Genomic DNA, 17047 nt, shown 5'->3' with positions numbered 1-17047 from the left:
CTTTTTGTGTGCTAGTTTATTTCTCATTTTCAGCTTATACACTGCTGGCTAGCAGCAATTTGAAAAGGAGAGTTAAATATGCACGTCTCTCCCTGTCAGTACACAGCCTTTCCATCGAAAGGTTCTCAGCATTGCCTAATCATGGCAACACGTGGAAATTGGGTCCTGCGCAGCTTCAGAGGAACTCGGAGAAGGTTTGGGCCCCAGAGTGTAGGCCCACTGGCATGTAAACGAGCCCTGGCCCTCATAAACCAAACCTCCAGCTATAGGTAAATAGCTCCGCTGCCTTGGGTATCTCAGGAGAGTTAAAGGCTAAGGGAGTAAACCCTGACTAAAAATCTGGAGTGGAACCCAAAGATGAACTAATGACTAAATGTCATCTTTCCAGGAACTCCTGCAACCAAACCGGCATAAAACATAGTGCTCTGCATTCTTTTGGACCGAGCTGGGGAGGTTGTGAGAGGGACCCTTATGTTCGGGCAGCGCAGGGTCTCTATCAACTTTGCATAAGCTTTCACCCTGGAGAGGATACTTCAGTTTCTTCATAGGACCTTAATATAACATGGGAGACAGCAAATAAGAGTGATAAGTGTTAAGGTACGATCAGAAACCTCGAAGTATGTTACGAAGCATGACTAGACCCCAACAGTCTTTCTATTTTGGGATTAGAGTGGGGTTAAGCTGTGTCATTTCAGGCGTGATTCTATTGACACACTAGGAAGCTTTTATTTAAACAAACTTTATTTAACAATACCGTTTAACTATAACGAATGAATTAGCTTAACTTTTACCAATTGAAATACTTAAACATGACAAGATACAATTCTTAACTGCTAACCTATCTCTATTAGTTCCAATTCAAGCAATAATCCTCTTCTAGACTTAAACTCTTCTTCAAAATCAGTTAGCAACACACAGGCTTATGTCCTTGTACTTGGACTGCTAGTCCTCGAGCCTCCTGAACACCTCTGGAGAAAGAGACAGGGAGAAAGACCTCGATCTCCTAGCAGGCCCCAAACTGCAGTCTCCCGAAAGAGAGACCTCTTGCTTCTTTAAGAACCCGGCAGTAGCTGGCTGCTTTTCCCTGTAAGCTTTGCTCCTCCCCTTAAGCACATGACTCTGCCAATCAACCTAATCAAAACCCTACTTGCACATTAATCTGGCAGAGGAAGAGTTCAGAGGAAACACGTGAGCAGGCAGTTACAGTTCACTGCTCTTGGCGATAGAACTGCCCACAAATGTCTTAGAATGGGTTGTGGTGCCTGCAGGCCACAGTAATATAAAGGTGCTCAGTAGAGCAAAAATTAACCATGGGACCGGGGAATTGCACAGTCCATGGTATAATGCATAGAGTCATATGATAATAGACTCAGAGAACAGTCTGGGGAGAATTTCTCTCAGTAAGAACTTACCTTCATGGAGACAACAGCTCCATGCATGACCATACCTTGGATCTGTAAATAGTTAAAGGTAACCGATAAATGGTTCATGTTCAAATCTGTAAGTCTTAAACTCTCATTGAGATATCTTAAAAACCCATAACACAACATAATGTGGCAGCGAACAGCACCATAAATTCAAATAAACTCAAATAGAGTCAGTTATGGGAGCAATGGTGGGAGTGGTGATGTCACTGGATTGTTAATCCACAAGTCCAGGCTAAAATGGTGGGCGCATAGGTTCAAATTCTACCATGGAAACTGGTGGAAGTTAAAATTCAATTAATTAATCAGGAATTAGAAGCTCGTTGTAACCATGAATCTATCATTGATTGTTGTAAAAACCCATGTGGGTTCACTAATGTCTTTTAGGGAAGAAAATCTGACATCCTTACTCATTCTGGCCTACATGTGACTCCAGACCCAGAGTGTAATTGACTCTTAACTGCCCTCTGAAATGGCCCAGCAAGCCACTCATTTCAAGAGCAAATAGGGATTGGCAATAAATGTTGGTCTTACCAGGAACACCCACATGCCATGAAAGAATAAAGGAGTTAACCTCATGAGTATCTATGTTGTAACACACTGATCCATTAGAGGTGAAAGACTGGTTCTATGAGGAGCTTGATGGTGCTATCAGCAGAATTCCCAAGTCTTTACCTAATGAGGATTTCAATTATAGAGTGGGTGCGAACCATGAGGGATGGCTCTCCTGCCTTGGACATCATAGCCTGGAAAAGATAAATGGAAATAGACAGAGAACAAAATATGAGAATGGACAGAGACTATTTCAGTTTTGCTGCTACCATGAGCTGTGTAACTAATGAATTTGCACAGGTTTCCCAACTTCAATGCAGAACATAAGTTTTCTTCCTCTGCTACTCTGTTGATGGCCTTTTATTGGCCCTTTATATTTGTTAAATAACGTGTATTATTGATTGACAACTTCAAAATTATTTTCCTCAATCACTTCCTTCTGAACAGATTTTATCATTTCATTGTTCTAATCAACACCAGATGAATAGACCTGCACAGAAAGTTTTGTTTCTTTCACTTAAATCATCTCCTAGTCCAGCCAAGAGATGATGCACTGCCTTCTGCACATGATTACATTGTTCATGCTGAATCTTCATCTCCACATTTTCCACAATTTCACCCAAGTATTTATTTACTCTCAATATCAAATTATTTTACAAGCTTATTAATCTTTTCATTCAGCTCAACAACTGCTTTGGTGAGTTCAGTTGCCTTTGTTTCAGAGTTACATGCAGAGGTTTTATAACTTTGTATGGGTATTCTGTTTATTTCAGAATCTTTCCTCCACGGTTGCAAACTGCTCCTTAGACTCTTTCAATTTACTCATTAGATCTTCAGTCTGTCCCCAGCCTGCCACATGGAGCAACAGGAGCAAACCACGGCTCAGAGCTCTCCTGTCATGTCTTATCCCGTTAAATTAAACTTTTGAAAGATGTTTTGTTTCTGGTATATACAATTTTCGAGGGCCCTGCTTTCCTGCTCCTTGTTATTACCGAGTAGAACCTTTTCAAACTATAAACCACAGAAATTACACAGAAACACTATAATAGTGTACAACAACCACAATGCCAAGAGCAAAAAGAAAAAATAACATTTACTTACCAATCAGCACTCTCGTTTGTAGCCTCTGCTGCCTGTTTCACCCAACTCCCTGTTTTCACCCAACTCCAAAAGCACTCCTCTCAGTCAAACAGCACTCACCGCGCAGGCAGAAAAAGTGCATGAGTGAACTAGATGGGTTTTTCCAATAATCGATCCATGCTCATCAGTAGATCCTTAATTCCAGATTTTTTTTATTGAGTTCAAATTCTACCACCTGCCATGGCAGGATTCGAACCCAGGTGCCCAGAAAATTAACTAAATTTCTGGATTAATAGTGATCCTGAGGGAGCAGGACTGGGTAGATGGTGAGATGTTTTCACTAGTGGGAGAGTCTCAAACAAGGTGACATTGCTACAAGATAAAGGGTCAGTCATTTAAAACTCAGCTGCATTGAGGCTTCTTCTTGCAGAGGGTGGTGAATCTCTGGAATTCTCTGTCCCAAATGGTAGTGGAGGCTGGATCATTAGAAGTGTGTGGAGGCGAATAAATATTTGATAGATCAAGGAATAGATGGGGAAATGGCACAGAAAAGGAGTTGAGGTTGATATAGATCAGCCAATATCGTATTGAATAGTGGGGCAGGTTTGAAGGGCCCGGTGGCAGGCTTCTGCTTCTATTTCTTGTGATCTGCACTTTGTTTCTTAGCTCCACCCAAACTGATTCAACATCTTGATCTTCCAATCTAAGATCTTCTGCATAATCTCCAGTAATCTATCTCACTTCATCAGTATCCAGGGAAGAATCTCCTTGCTATCCTGAGCCCAATCACCCATTCTAGTTGCATTTGTATCACTGCTACTGCATTAATACCCATTTCCTTTACTGGTACATTCTTTTCCAAAGGCTCCTTAGGCATCCTTTATACAACCGCCGCATTAACATTGACCTTCCAACAATTGGCTTTTACGTGCTCCATCTTGTATGGAGAATTAGAAAATCAAAGTTAAAGGAGAGGATAGAAGTGCAGGTTAATGATGAGGACTTTCAACTAGTTAAAGGAGCCAAGGGCTCAGGAGAAGTTAGTAAAGTTCCAGACCACGTAATAGAACAGGGAGTATAGCAGGTGGTAGGAATCTAACCTCAGGCTGAGCATAAAAGGTGACAAGTATGAGAAGGGAGGTGGTCAATGCAGGACTGAGGGTGTTGTATCTAAATGCACGTAGTATACGGAACAAGGTAAATGAGCTTGTTGCACACATTGAAATTGGCCGGTATGATGTTGTGGGCATCACAGAGATGTGGCTGCAAGGGGATCAGGGCTGGGATCTAAATATCCAAGGATGTGTCCTGTCGAAAGGACAGACAGATGGGCAAAGGGGGAGGGGTTGCATTGTTAGTAAGGAATGAAGTTAAATCAATAGCAAGAAACGATATAGGATCAGAAGGCAAAGAATCCCTGTGGGTAAAGTTGAGGAATCGCAAAGGTAAAAAGACCCTGATGGGAGTTATGTACAAGCTCCCTAGCAGTAGCCAGGATGTGTGGCAGAAAATAAATCAGGAGATAGCAAAGGCATATAAAAAAGGCAATATTACAATAATCATGGGGGACTCCAATATACAGGTGGACTGAGAAAATCAGGTAGGTAGTGGATCTCAAGAAATGGAATTTGTGGAATGTGTAAGAACAAAGAACAGTACAGCATAGGAAACAGGCCCTTCGGCCCTCCAAGCCTGTGCCGCTCCTTGGTCCAACTAGACCATTCGTTTGTATCCCCCTATTCCCAGACTGCTCATGTGACTATCCAAGTAAGTCTTAAACGATGCCAGCGTGTCTGCCTCCACCACCCTACTTGGCAGCGCATTCCAGGCCCCCACCACTCTGTGTGAAAAATGTCCCTCTGATATCTGAGTTATACCTCGCCCCTCTCACCTTGAGCCCGTGACCCCTCGTGATCGTCACCTCCGACCTGGGAAAAAGCTTCCCACAGTTCGCCCTATTTATACCCTTCATAATTTTGTACACCTCTATTAGGTCTCCCCTCATTCTCCGTCTTTCCAGGGAGAACAAGCCCAGTTTGCCCAATCTCTCCTCATAGCTAAGACCCTCCATACCAGGCAACATCCTGGTAAACCTTCTCTGCACTCTCTCTAAAGCCTCCACGTCCTTCTGATAGTGCGGCAACCAGAACTGGACGCAGTACTCCAAATGCGGCCTAACCAGCGTTCTATAGAGCCGCAACATCAGACTCCAGCTTTTATACTCTATACCCCGTCCTATAAAGGCAAGCATACCATATGCCTTCTTCACCACCACCTCCACCTGTGCTGCCACCTTCAAGGATTTGTGGACTTGCACACCTAGATCCCTCTGTGTTTCTATACTCTTGATGGCTCTGCCATGTATTGTATAACTCCCCCCTACATTAGTTCTTCCAAAATGCATCACTTCGCATTTATCTGGATTAAAATCCATCTGCCATTTCTCCGCCCAATTTTGCAGCCTATCTATATCCTGCTGTATTGTCCGACAATGTTCATCGCTATCCGCAAGTCCAGCCATCTTTGTGTCATCTGCAAACTTGCTGATAACACCAGTTACACCTTCTTCCAAATCATTTATATATATCACAAATAGCAGAGGTCCCAGTACAGAGCCCTGCGGAACACCACTGGTCACAGATCTCCAGCCAGAAAAAGACCCTTCGACTGCTACCCTTTGTCTCCTGTGGCCAAGCCAGTTTTCTACCCATCTAGCCACCTCTCCTTGTATCCCATGAGCCTTAACCTTAACCTTCTTAACCAACCTGCCATGAGGGACTTTGTCAAATGCCTGACTGAAATCCATATAGACGACATCTACGGCCCTTCCTTCGTCAACCGTTTTTGTCACTTCCTCAAAAAACTCCACCAAATTTGTAAGGCACGACCTCCCTCTTACAAAACCATGCTGTCTGTCACTAATGAGATTGTTCCATTCTAAATGCGCATACATCCTGTCTCTAAGAATCTTCTCCAACAACTTCCCTACCACGGACGTCAAGCTCCCTGGCCTATAATTACCCGGGTTATCCCTGCTACCCTTCTTAAATAACGGTACCACATTCGCTATCCTCCAATCCTCAGGGACCTCACCTGTGTCCAACGAAGAGACAAAGATTTCCGTCAGAGGCCCAGCAATTACATCTCTTGTCTCCCTGAGCAGTCTAGAATAGATGCCATCAGGCCCTGGGGATTTGTCAGTTTTAATGTTACCTAAAAAACCTAACACTTCCTCCCTTGTAATGGAGATTCTCTCTAACGGGTCAACACCTCCCTCTGAGACACTCCCAGTCAACAAGCCCCTCTCCTTTGTGAATACCAAGTATCCTTTGTGAATACTAAGAGATGGTTTCTTGGAGCAGCTTGTGACAGAGCCTACTAGGGAACAGGCAATTCTGGATTTGGTGATGTGTAGTGAGGCAGACTTGATTAGGGAACTTAAGGTGAAGGAACCCTAAGGGAGCAGTGACCACAATATGATAGAAATTACCCTGCAGTTTGAGGGGGAGAAGCTGGAATCAGATCTACAAGTATTACAATTAAATAAAGGTAACTACAAAAACATGAGGGAGGAGCTGGCCAGAATTGATTGGAAAGGGAGCCTAGCAGGGAAGACTGTGGAACAGCAATGGCAGGAGTTTTTGGGGGTTATTTGGGTGTCACAACAGAAATTCATCCCAAGGAAGAGGAAACATGCTATGGGGAGGACGAGGCATCCATGATTGATGAGGGAAGTCAAGGACAGCATAAAAGCAAAAGAAAAAGCATACAAATTGGTGAGGATTAGTGGGAAGCCAGAGGATTGGGAAGCCTTATCTCTAAAAGAGATAGCTGAAGAAATTGTGGAGGCATTGGTGGTGATCTTTCAGCAATCACTGGGGGCAGGGAGGGTCCCAGAGGGCTGGAAAGTAGCTAATGTAACACAGCTGTTTAAGAAGGGAGGGAGGCAGCAGGTGGAAAATTATAGGCCGGTTAACCTGACTTCGGTCATTGGCAAGATTTTAGAGCCCATTATTAAAGGTGAGATCGCGGAGTACTTAGAAGTGCATGATAAAATAGGACTGAGTCAGCACGGCTTTGTCAAGGGGAGGTCATGTCTGACAAATCTGTTGGAGTTCTTTGAGAAGGTAACAAGGAAGTTAGATAAAGGAGAACCAGTGGACGTCATTTATTTAGATTTCCAAAAGGCCTTTGACAAGATGCCACACAGGAGACTGTTAAATAAGTTAAGAGCCGATGATGTTAATGGTAAGATCCTGTCATGGATAGAGGATTGGCTGACTGGCAGAAGGCAGAGAGTGGAAATAAAGGGGTCTTTTTCAGGATGGCAGCTGGTGCCTCAGGGTCGGGGCTGGGACCACAACTTTTCACAATATACATTAATGGTTTGGAAAAAGGAACTGAAGGCACTGTTGCTAAGTTTGCAGATGATACAAAGATAGGTAGAGGGATAAGTAGTATTGAGGAAGCAGGGGAGCTGTAGAAGGACTTGGACAGGTTAGGAGAGTGGGCAAAGAAGTGGCAGATGGAATACAATATGGAAAAGTGTGAGGTTATGCACTTTGGAAGGAGGAATGGAGGCACAGATTATTTTCTAAATGGGAACATGCTTAGGAAATCAGAAACACAAAGGGACTTGGGAGTCCTTGTTCAAGATTCTCTTAAGGTTAATGTGCAGGTTCAGTCGGCAGTTAGGAAGGCAAATGCAATGTTAGCATTCATGTCGAGAGGGCTAGAATACAAGAGCAGGGATGTACTTCTGAGGCTGTATAAGGCTCTGGTCAGACCCCATTTGGAGTATTCTGAGCAGTTTTGGCCCCCATATCTAAGGAAGGATGTGCTGGCCTTGGAAAGGGTCCAGAGGAGGTTCACAAGAATAATCCCTGGAATGAAGAGCTTGAGTATGAAGAACGCTTGAGGACTTTGGGTCTGTATTCGTTGGAGTTTAGAAGGATATGGGGGGGATCTTATTGAAACTTACAGGATACTGCGAGGCCTGGATAGAGTGGACGTGGAGAGGATGTTTCCACCAGGAGGAAAAACTAGAACCAGAGGCACAACCTCAGGCTAAAAGGGCGATCCTTTAAAACAGAGATGAAAAGGAATTTCTTCAGCCAGAGAGTGGTGAATCTGTGGAACTCTTTGCCGCAGAAGGCTATGGAGGCCAGGTCATTGAGTGTCTTTAAGACTGAGATAGATAGGTTCTTGATTAATAAGGGGATCAGGGGTTATGGGGAAATGGGGATGAGAAAAACATCAGCCACGATTGAATAGCGGAGCAGACTCAATGGGCCGAGTGGCCTAATTCTACTCCTATGTCTTATGGTCTAATGGGAAAAAAATTAAAGTGAGATTGAAGCCTGTATTGGTATGGCCGGAGATCTTGAACAAGACAGTGTGTTAAAGTCAGACCTGTGAACACGGGTTTTGCCAGAAGCCTGTGCAAGATTTCTCCTCGAGTGGTAGGGCATTGTGTGGTAATATTACTGGAATTTTCTATAGATTGAAAATCTATGAGGACTAATGCCATCAAAATGCAGGGGGGGTGGGGGGATCTTTTAGAAAATGTTGGTAGGAATACTATTAACCGTAAGGCTACTTACTAGTCTCACAACACCAGATTAAAGTCCTACAGGTTTATTTGGTAGCACGAGCTTTCGGAGCGTTACCCCTTCATCAGGTGATTGAAGAGTTCGGTTCACAAACAGGGCATATATCGGCACAAACTCAATTACAAGATAATAGTTGGAATGCGAGTCTTAATAGGTAATCAAGTCTTTACAGGTGCAGACAATGTGAGTGGAGTGAAGCACAAGTTAAAGAGGTCTGAATTGTCTCTATTTTGCAAGCCCAGGCAAGTCGTGGGGGTTATAGATAGTGTAACATGAACCCAAGATCCCGGTTGAGGCCGTCCTCGTGTGCGGAATTTGTCTATCAGTTTCTGCTCAGCGATTCTGCATTGTCATGTGTCGTGAAGGCCGCCTTGGGGAACGCTTCCGAGGAGGTTTGTGTGGTTTTTCACTGTGACGCGTTGGAACTGTCGATCAATGAGTTGAGCGCCATATCCTGTTCTTACGAGGGTGTCTTTCAGCGTCTGTAAGTGTCTGTTGCGATCCTCCTCATCCGAGCAGATCCTGTGTATACGGAGGGCTTGTCCGTAGGGGATGGCTTCTTTAACGTGTTTAGGGTGGAAGCTGGAGAAGTGGAGCATCATGAGTGAAGTGCTGAGGTGACCGTCCTTGATGGAGATGCGTGTATCCACGAATGCAACTGATTCTGGAGAGTAGTCCATGGTGAATCTGATGGTGGGATGGAACTTGTTGATGTCATCATGTAGTTGTTTCAGTGATTGTTCACCATGAAGAAAATGTCATCAATGTATCTAGCAAGACACCTACAGACACTGAAAGACACCCTCGTAAAACAGTATATGGCACTCAACTCACCGATCGACAGTTCCGACACGCCACAGTGAAAAATCGCAGACCTCCTCAGAAGACAAACACGGGACATGGCGGACAGAGTACCCTTCGTCGTCCAGTACTTCCCCGGAGCGGAGAAGCTACGACATCTTCCCGGAGCCTTCAACATGTCATCAATGAAGACCAACATCTTGCCAAGGCCATCCTCACACCTCCACTACTTGCCTTCAAACAACCACGCAACCTCAAACAGACCATTGTACGCAGCAAACTACCCAGCCTTCAGAACAGTGACCATGACACCACACAATCCTGCCACAGCAACCTCTGCAAGATGTGCCGGATCATCGACACGGATGCCATCATCTCACGTGAGAACACCATCCACCAGGTATACGGTACATACTCTTGTGACTCGGCCAACATTGTCTACCTGATACGCTGCAGGAAAGGATGTCCCGAGGCATGGTACATTGGCGAGACCATGCAGACGCTACGACAACGGATGAATGGACACCGCTCAACAATCACCAGGCAAGAGTGTTGTCTTCCTGTCAGGGAACGCTTCAGCAATCAAGGGCATTCAGCCTCTGATCTTCGGGTAAGCGTTCTCCAAGGTGGCCCTCACAACACACAACGCAGTCGCTGAGCAGAAACTAATAGCCAAGTTTCGCACACGAGGATGGCCTCAACCGGGATCTTGGGTCCATGTCACACTATTTGTAACCCCCACGACTTGCCTGGGCTTGCAAAATGGAGACAATTCACACCTCTTTAACCTGTGCTTAACCCTCTCTCCACTCACATTGTCTGCCCCTGTAAAGACTTGATTACCTGTTAAGACTCACATTCCAACCATTATCTTGTAATTGAGTTTGTGTCTATATATGCCTTGTTTGTGAACCAAGCTCTTCATTCACCTGATGAAGGAGCAGCGCTCCAAAAGCTCGTGCTACCAAATAAACCTGTTGGACTTTAACCTGGTGTTGTGAGCCTACTTACTGTGCCTACCCCAGTCCAATGCCGGCGGCACCATGTCATACTATTAAACATGTAAAGGTATTCCTGTGCTTTGTGTTTTTTTTCTTAAATGTTTAATGTTAATATTTTAAAAAGATGTCTGAGAGTTACTTATCTTGACTTCAGATACCTCCTCATAATATGCAAACTGTTGTGGTAGCTTGCTCCAAGTTTCCCTTTGGGATTTGGGCAGCTTGGCACTTACCATCTGCATAACAGATTGTGGGTCTCCAAAATCCTTTAAAACGCGGTGGTCTTCTTGAAGCATAGAAACCTAAAGTGAAGAAGCCATTCAGCCCATTGTGTCTGCACTAAACCTCCAAAGAAGCACCCTACTCCTGTCCAATCTCCTGCCTAATCCCGGTACCCACACATGGCCAATCCACCTGTCCTGCACATCTTGGCCACTAAGGGGCAATTTAGCATGCCCAATCCACCTAACCTGCACACCTTCAGATTTGAGGGTTATGAGCTCCTCTCCTTCATTTATCTATTCTCAGATTTCCCTCAACAACAGTTCCAACTCAGACTGCTCCGATGACTGTTCACCTCCCAAATGCTCAATCTCTTCTCCCAAGACTGGGCCTTACTAGTCTCATAAAACCGCATCCTGGTATCTAATTACCAACTTTCTAGGGCTCTGAGCAGAACACCACTGCTTCTGGGCTTCCCCCATATCAACGGCTTCCGGGGCTTTTTCTGAACAGGGAACAGGCAACTTTCTGGCGCCTCCAGCACCTGACAGACTTCTCTGAGGCCCAGGTGCACACAACCGCTCCTCAGTTGGGGCCTCGACAGTTGGCGCTCCCGCTCGTGCCGCACACGCCGGTGTCCTGCGCACACGCCCTGCTCAGTCCCACCACACTACGCATGCGCCTGCTCAGTCTCACCATACTACGCATGCGCCCTGCTCAGTCTCACCATACTACACGCATGCGCCCTGCTCAGTCCCTGCAGCTACGAAAGGAACATTGCATCAGTGCGTCAGTGTCGCCTCCGCTCTTCCCCCCACCCTCAGCCGCAACTTTCCGGGTACACGGCAATGTGCTGTGGAAGGACGAACAACATGAGATGTTCTCGTTATCGGCCAACATCCCGCTCTCTGTGCCTGCGCTGGGGCCCCGATAATACAGTAAGAAGTCTCACAACACCAGGTTAAAGTCCAACAGGTTTATTTGGTAGCAAATACCATAAGCTTTCGGAGTGCTGCTCCTTCGTCCCAAGGTGCTCCGAAAGCTTATGGTATTTGCTACCAAATAAACCTGTTGGACTTTAACCTGGTGTTGTGAGACTTCTTACTGTGTTCACCCCAGTCCAACGCCGGCATCTCCACATCATGCCCCGATAATATACAGATTTCCTCGCATAAAAGCCTCTGATCTAATTCCCTGATGGCATCCAAGCAAAATTTCAGAGATCCGTTTTATCATTATAATCCACTTTATTCAACCCCAGTTACATTCAACAGATAAAATTCTCTCAATCCCAGACCTATAACATATTGATCATCTAATTAATTGATAATCTATGTATTTATCTTGTCTTGTACATTTCAATCGTAATGGAATGTAACTATTCTTATATCTTGTGGCTCGATTAGCACATTAAAAATCTAGGGACTGAAATTCATCTGCGCACCTTATTTTCATCTTACTGGCTAATGATTTGTATCAGATTTCTGTCTGTTATTTTTAACTGAACCGTTAACCTACTTGGGTTAATATTTTCTTAAAACCACGCATGCAAGAATTTGCTTCAAGGATGTTTACCTATTGGAGTTGCACATAAGAAATGGCCCTAAGGCTGGTAGGGTCAAAGCTGACATTGTAGTGGGTGGATGTGTTGGTGCCTCAATGAAACGGGATGAGCAGAAAATCCCAAACCATTAACTTGACATTTTAATGCATGTATACATTTAATTGTTTTACATGAGAGGGGAAATAAAGACAGTCCTTAAAAAAAAAAGAGATGCAATATTCATTGTTCCAAAAATGATTGCGATGCCTTAGGCCACCTAGATTTTCAGCTCGGGAATCTGATCCCTAAGCCTCTCCACACTTGAACCTCTTTCTCACCTCAATTAAGTTACTCTTTAAAGTCTAAGCGTTTGACTAAGTTTTTGGTGACCCTATCCAAATATCTCCTTGTGTGGCTTGATGTCCAAATTTATTTTATAATGCTCCCATGAAGTGCCTGAGAATGTTTAACAATGTTAAAGGTGCCATATAAATGCAAGTTGTTGTTGATTTCTGGACATTAATTTTTTTTCATATCTCCATTTGCTTTTAGGAACCGGAGGTGACGGGCTTTTAAAAGAAGCAGGTTTTCCAGTGATAGAAAATAAAATTTGCAATCGCCCCGAATACCTGAACGGAAGAGTAAAAAGCACCGAACTGTGTGCAGGAAACATCGAAGGTATTGCAGACAGCTGTCAGGTATGTGAACATTCACCTGCATAGAAAGGATAGAATGGCAGAAAGTAACAAATGGGATGGTCAATCACAGCAATGAGAGATTAACATGCAATTTAATGAATCGAGGGATACAATTCACTTCTGGTTCCTAAAAGCAAATATGTGTAAAAATTTAATGTCCAGAAATGAACAAGAACCTGTATTTGTATAGCACATTAAACATTGTTCACCTTCTGATCTGCGGCATTAAAATAGAAACTTAGAAACAAAGGAAGAGGAGGAGGCCATTCAGCCCCTACAGCCTGGTTCTTCCATTAAATTAGATCATAGCTGATTTGTACCTCATATCTATTTACCCATCTTTGATTCATATCCATTGATATCCTTATCTAATAAAACAGCAAATGCAAAATACAGCAGGTGCCGGAAAGTTGAAATATCAGTAGAAAATTCTGGAAATACTCAGCTGTTCTGGCAGCATCTTTAGAGAGAGAAACAGAGTTAACATTTCTGGTCTGTAATCTTTCATCCGCGCTGGGAAAAGCTAGAGATGTAACAGCTTTTAAAAAGTACAGAGGCAAGGAAAAGAGGGAGTGAAAGAAAGAGCGAAAGGGAAGAACCGTGATGGGGTGGAAGGCGAGAGAATGACAAATGGCATGATGGTGCAAGGCAAAAGAGAGTGACAAAGAAAGAGCAAAAGGGGACTCTGGAGCTGTACAGCAGAAACATTACCAGCTTGTGCTGTCTGAGAAAAATAGGAGTGGGGAAAGTTTGCCTGCCGAGCTCACGAATGATAAATCCAGCCAATCTCATGCTAATAAGCCTCATGCCCATCCTGGGCGCAAAGCAGTTCGCACCACTTGAAACAGGCCGGGAAGATCGCAAACCATTTGGCGCCGATGCAAATCATAAAGGCAGAAAATGAGACACATTTGAATGCCCAGTCAAGCACTGTAGGGGTGAATCCTCAGTGAGAAAAAAGGAAGTCCTATTGGAAGCAGTGGTGCAATAGCGAGCATCAATGAATAGATATGATGGAGACAGAGAATCTGGGAGAATGCAATAGAGACCTTATAGGAAGTGGGGTGTGACAAAATGCAGTCAAAGTAGTGGTGGGAGTGAGTGGGTTTGTAATGTTCCCAGTAATGAGAAATTGAGGATGAGAATGGAAGTGTTGGTGATGGACAGTGTGAAGGTGAGGAAGGGTTGGAAATTTGAAGCAAATTTTGCGAAATTTTCCAGCTTGGTGCAAGAAAAGGAAGCAACGCTAATAGAGTCATTAATACAGGGAAACAGTAGAACTGGAATGAAAATAGTCAATTTATCCTATAAAAGGGAAAGCATAATCAGGAACTGTATGCATTCCCATAGTAACACTATTTATTCGGAGAAAGTGAGTGGAATCAAGCTGAAGCTAATGATGGCAGCGATGTTTATGTTAGTATTGAATTAGGATTACATGCGAGGGAACAGTTCCAGGCAAAACAAAATGTGTAACGGGCTAACAATGTGTTACTGTGCAAGTTGGATTTCACCTCCAGTATGCCAAAAGATTCAAAAGTCTGGTCATTATGTTGAGATGTAATCGTTAACATTAAGATGTTGTTTTTAAACAACTTGCTACTTACATAGTGCCATGAACATAAAAGTGCCCCAAGAGTCTTCACAAGAAGATCATAGAATCATAGAATATCTACAGTGCAGAAGGAGGCCATTTGGCCCATCGAATCTGCACCAACTCTCTGACAGAGCATCCCACCCAGGCCCTATCCCGAAACCCGAAGTATTTACCCCGCTAATACCTCTAACCTACACATCTTGGAACACTAAGAGGCAATTTAGCATGGCCAATGTACCTAACCTGCACATCTTTGGACTGTGGGAGGAAACCAGAGCACCCGGAGGAAACCCATGCAAACATGGGGAGAACATGCAAACTTCACCCAGACAGTCACCCAAAGTGGGAATCAAACCCGGGACACTGGTGCTGTGTGGCAGCACTGCTAACCGCTGTGCAACCATGCCAATGTACAGAAAACTGTCTGCGAGCGAGTAAAGGAGAGAAGGGTGACCAAAGATGTGGTCAAATCCAGGGGTTCTAGGGCTCTTAAAAGGTGGAACAAGAATGGAGAAGTTGAGGTAAAACGTTTCAAAGAGCTGACCAAATCAGTTGACAGCCTGGTCACCATGAGGAATTGGATAAGAAGCTGAAGAGAGAAAATTTCCATTGACTTTTGGCAGGACAGGACAATCTCGGCAGCTGGCAGGGTTGGAAAATCCTGCCCTATATTTCTATTCTAATAGTAGGAAGATGGGAGCACACCAAGCTGGAATCAGAATCACTGATATTCCAGAGAACAGAGTTTCAAATCTCACTGTGATAGTTTGAATTCAGTTTTTAAAATTCTGGGAATTAAAAACTGACCATGAAACTGTGGTTGTTGTAAAAATCTAATTGATTCACTAATACCCTTTAAGGAAGGAAACCTTTCAACCTCACCCAATCTAGTCAAATGTGACTCCAGGCCCACACCAATAAGTTTGACTCTTGACTAAAGTAGTCTATTAAGTCACTCAGTCATCTCAAACTATCAGTGGCTCAATAAGAAGACTCTTCTCAAGGCAATCAGTGTAAGCAATAAATGACAGTCTTGTTAGGGACGCCCACATTTCAAGAATTAATTTAAAACAATTAGGCTTGGCCCAATGTCTAAGTTTCTTCTTTTAAAAAAGGGCATTTCTTTCCAACAAAAGTTAACTCAAAGTCACAGTAGTTAAATGGCTGCCAACTATTTATCTGACACGAGCGCTAAGTAATGTGTTTAAACTCTGACTATTCTTTTATTGATCCTTCAACTGTGCTGTTTTTTAGGGTGACAGTGGAGGCCCTTTGGTATGTCCAAACTCCGAAGGCAGATATATTCTACAAGGAGTAACGTCTTGGGGCCTTGGTTGTGCAAGACGAATGAAGCCAGGAGTTTATGTTCGTGTTTCATTTTTTGTCGACTGGATTGAAAATACCATAAGGAATGGTTAAGAAATATATAACTCAGTGTATTAATCAAAAATATAAAAATGTATTTCCTTTCAATCAGAATCTGAACTTCCAAAATGTGAAATATTAAATTATTTCACGGTTATGAGTCTCGTTTTTATTTCAGTAAAAAGGAGGCTTTAAAAATTTTTGGACACTAGAGGTGATGGCTAGAGATGGAAATGGTGATGGAAAGGCAAGAAAAGTGGACAATTTCATTCAAAATTTTATTTTGCTATCTACCTGTCAGCGTTGAAACCATGCGCAGAATTTTACTGGCACAGACCAATTTTACCAGATGTGATCAGCAGGGCAGAAGTGGCTGACACATCAGCAGTGGGCAATTTATTAATGTTGTTAAACAGCCAATTGTCAGGAATATTCCTATCTTTTTCCTATTTTTACCAGCAGCGCAAAGGATGCAGAGGCTCAGAACCTCGTCTACTCAAAAATACATACGAGCATAAGAAATAGGAGCAAAAGCAGGCCTTGATGCCCCCTCGAGCCTGCAGCACCGTTCAATAAGTTAATGGTTGATCTGTTTGTGTTTCACATTCTACATTCCTATCTCCCCTGATAACCTTTGATTCCCTTGCCTAACAAGAATCAATCTACCTCCAGCTTAAAAATATTTAATGTTCAGGCCTATGCTGCCTTCTGAGGCAGAGAGACCCAAAGTTGCACAACCTTCTCTTCTCTGACCGAAAAGGGCACTTCTAACTTTAAAAGTGTGTCCCCTAGTTCTGGACACACCCACAAGAGAAAACATCCTTTGCATATCCACCTTGTCAATACTGTTCAAGATCTTATATACTTCAGGAAGGTCACTCCTCACTCTTCGAAACTCCAGTGGAAACAAGCCCAGTCTGACTAACCTTTCGTCATAAGACAACCTGCTCATTCCACGTATCAGTTTAGTAAACCTCTGAACCGTTTCCAATGAATTTACTTCCTTCTTTAAATAATGAGACCAAAACTGTACATTCAAAATGTGGCTGTACCTGCATATTAAACTTTTGTGACTCGTGCACTAAAAACCTAGATCACTCTGCACCTCAGAATCCAGCGACAGTTCTCCATTTAAGTAATACGCTGTTTTTT

At 43.6% G+C, this 17047-nt stretch overlaps 1 protein-coding gene across 1 annotated transcript in view; it reads left to right on the top strand.

Moving 5' to 3' along the window:
* plg (plasminogen) overlaps positions 1-16052 on the top strand; it is a 141124-nt gene extending 125072 nt beyond the window's left edge. Inside the window, exons 18-19 of the mRNA XM_078230122.1 lie at positions 12788-12933; positions 15785-16052. Of these exons, the coding sequence (XP_078086248.1) occupies positions 12788-12933; positions 15785-15949 (311 nt within the window). The 3' untranslated portion in view covers positions 15950-16052. The remainder of the gene's footprint in view (positions 1-12787; positions 12934-15784) is intronic.
* The last annotated feature ends 995 nt before the right edge of the window (positions 16053-17047 follow it).

Source organism: Mustelus asterias, chromosome 15 (genome assembly GCF_964213995.1).
Source record: "Mustelus asterias chromosome 15, sMusAst1.hap1.1, whole genome shotgun sequence".
Taxonomy (NCBI): domain Eukaryota; kingdom Metazoa; phylum Chordata; class Chondrichthyes; order Carcharhiniformes; family Triakidae; genus Mustelus; species Mustelus asterias.
This window is presented reverse-complemented; position numbering and strand designations above follow the sequence as displayed.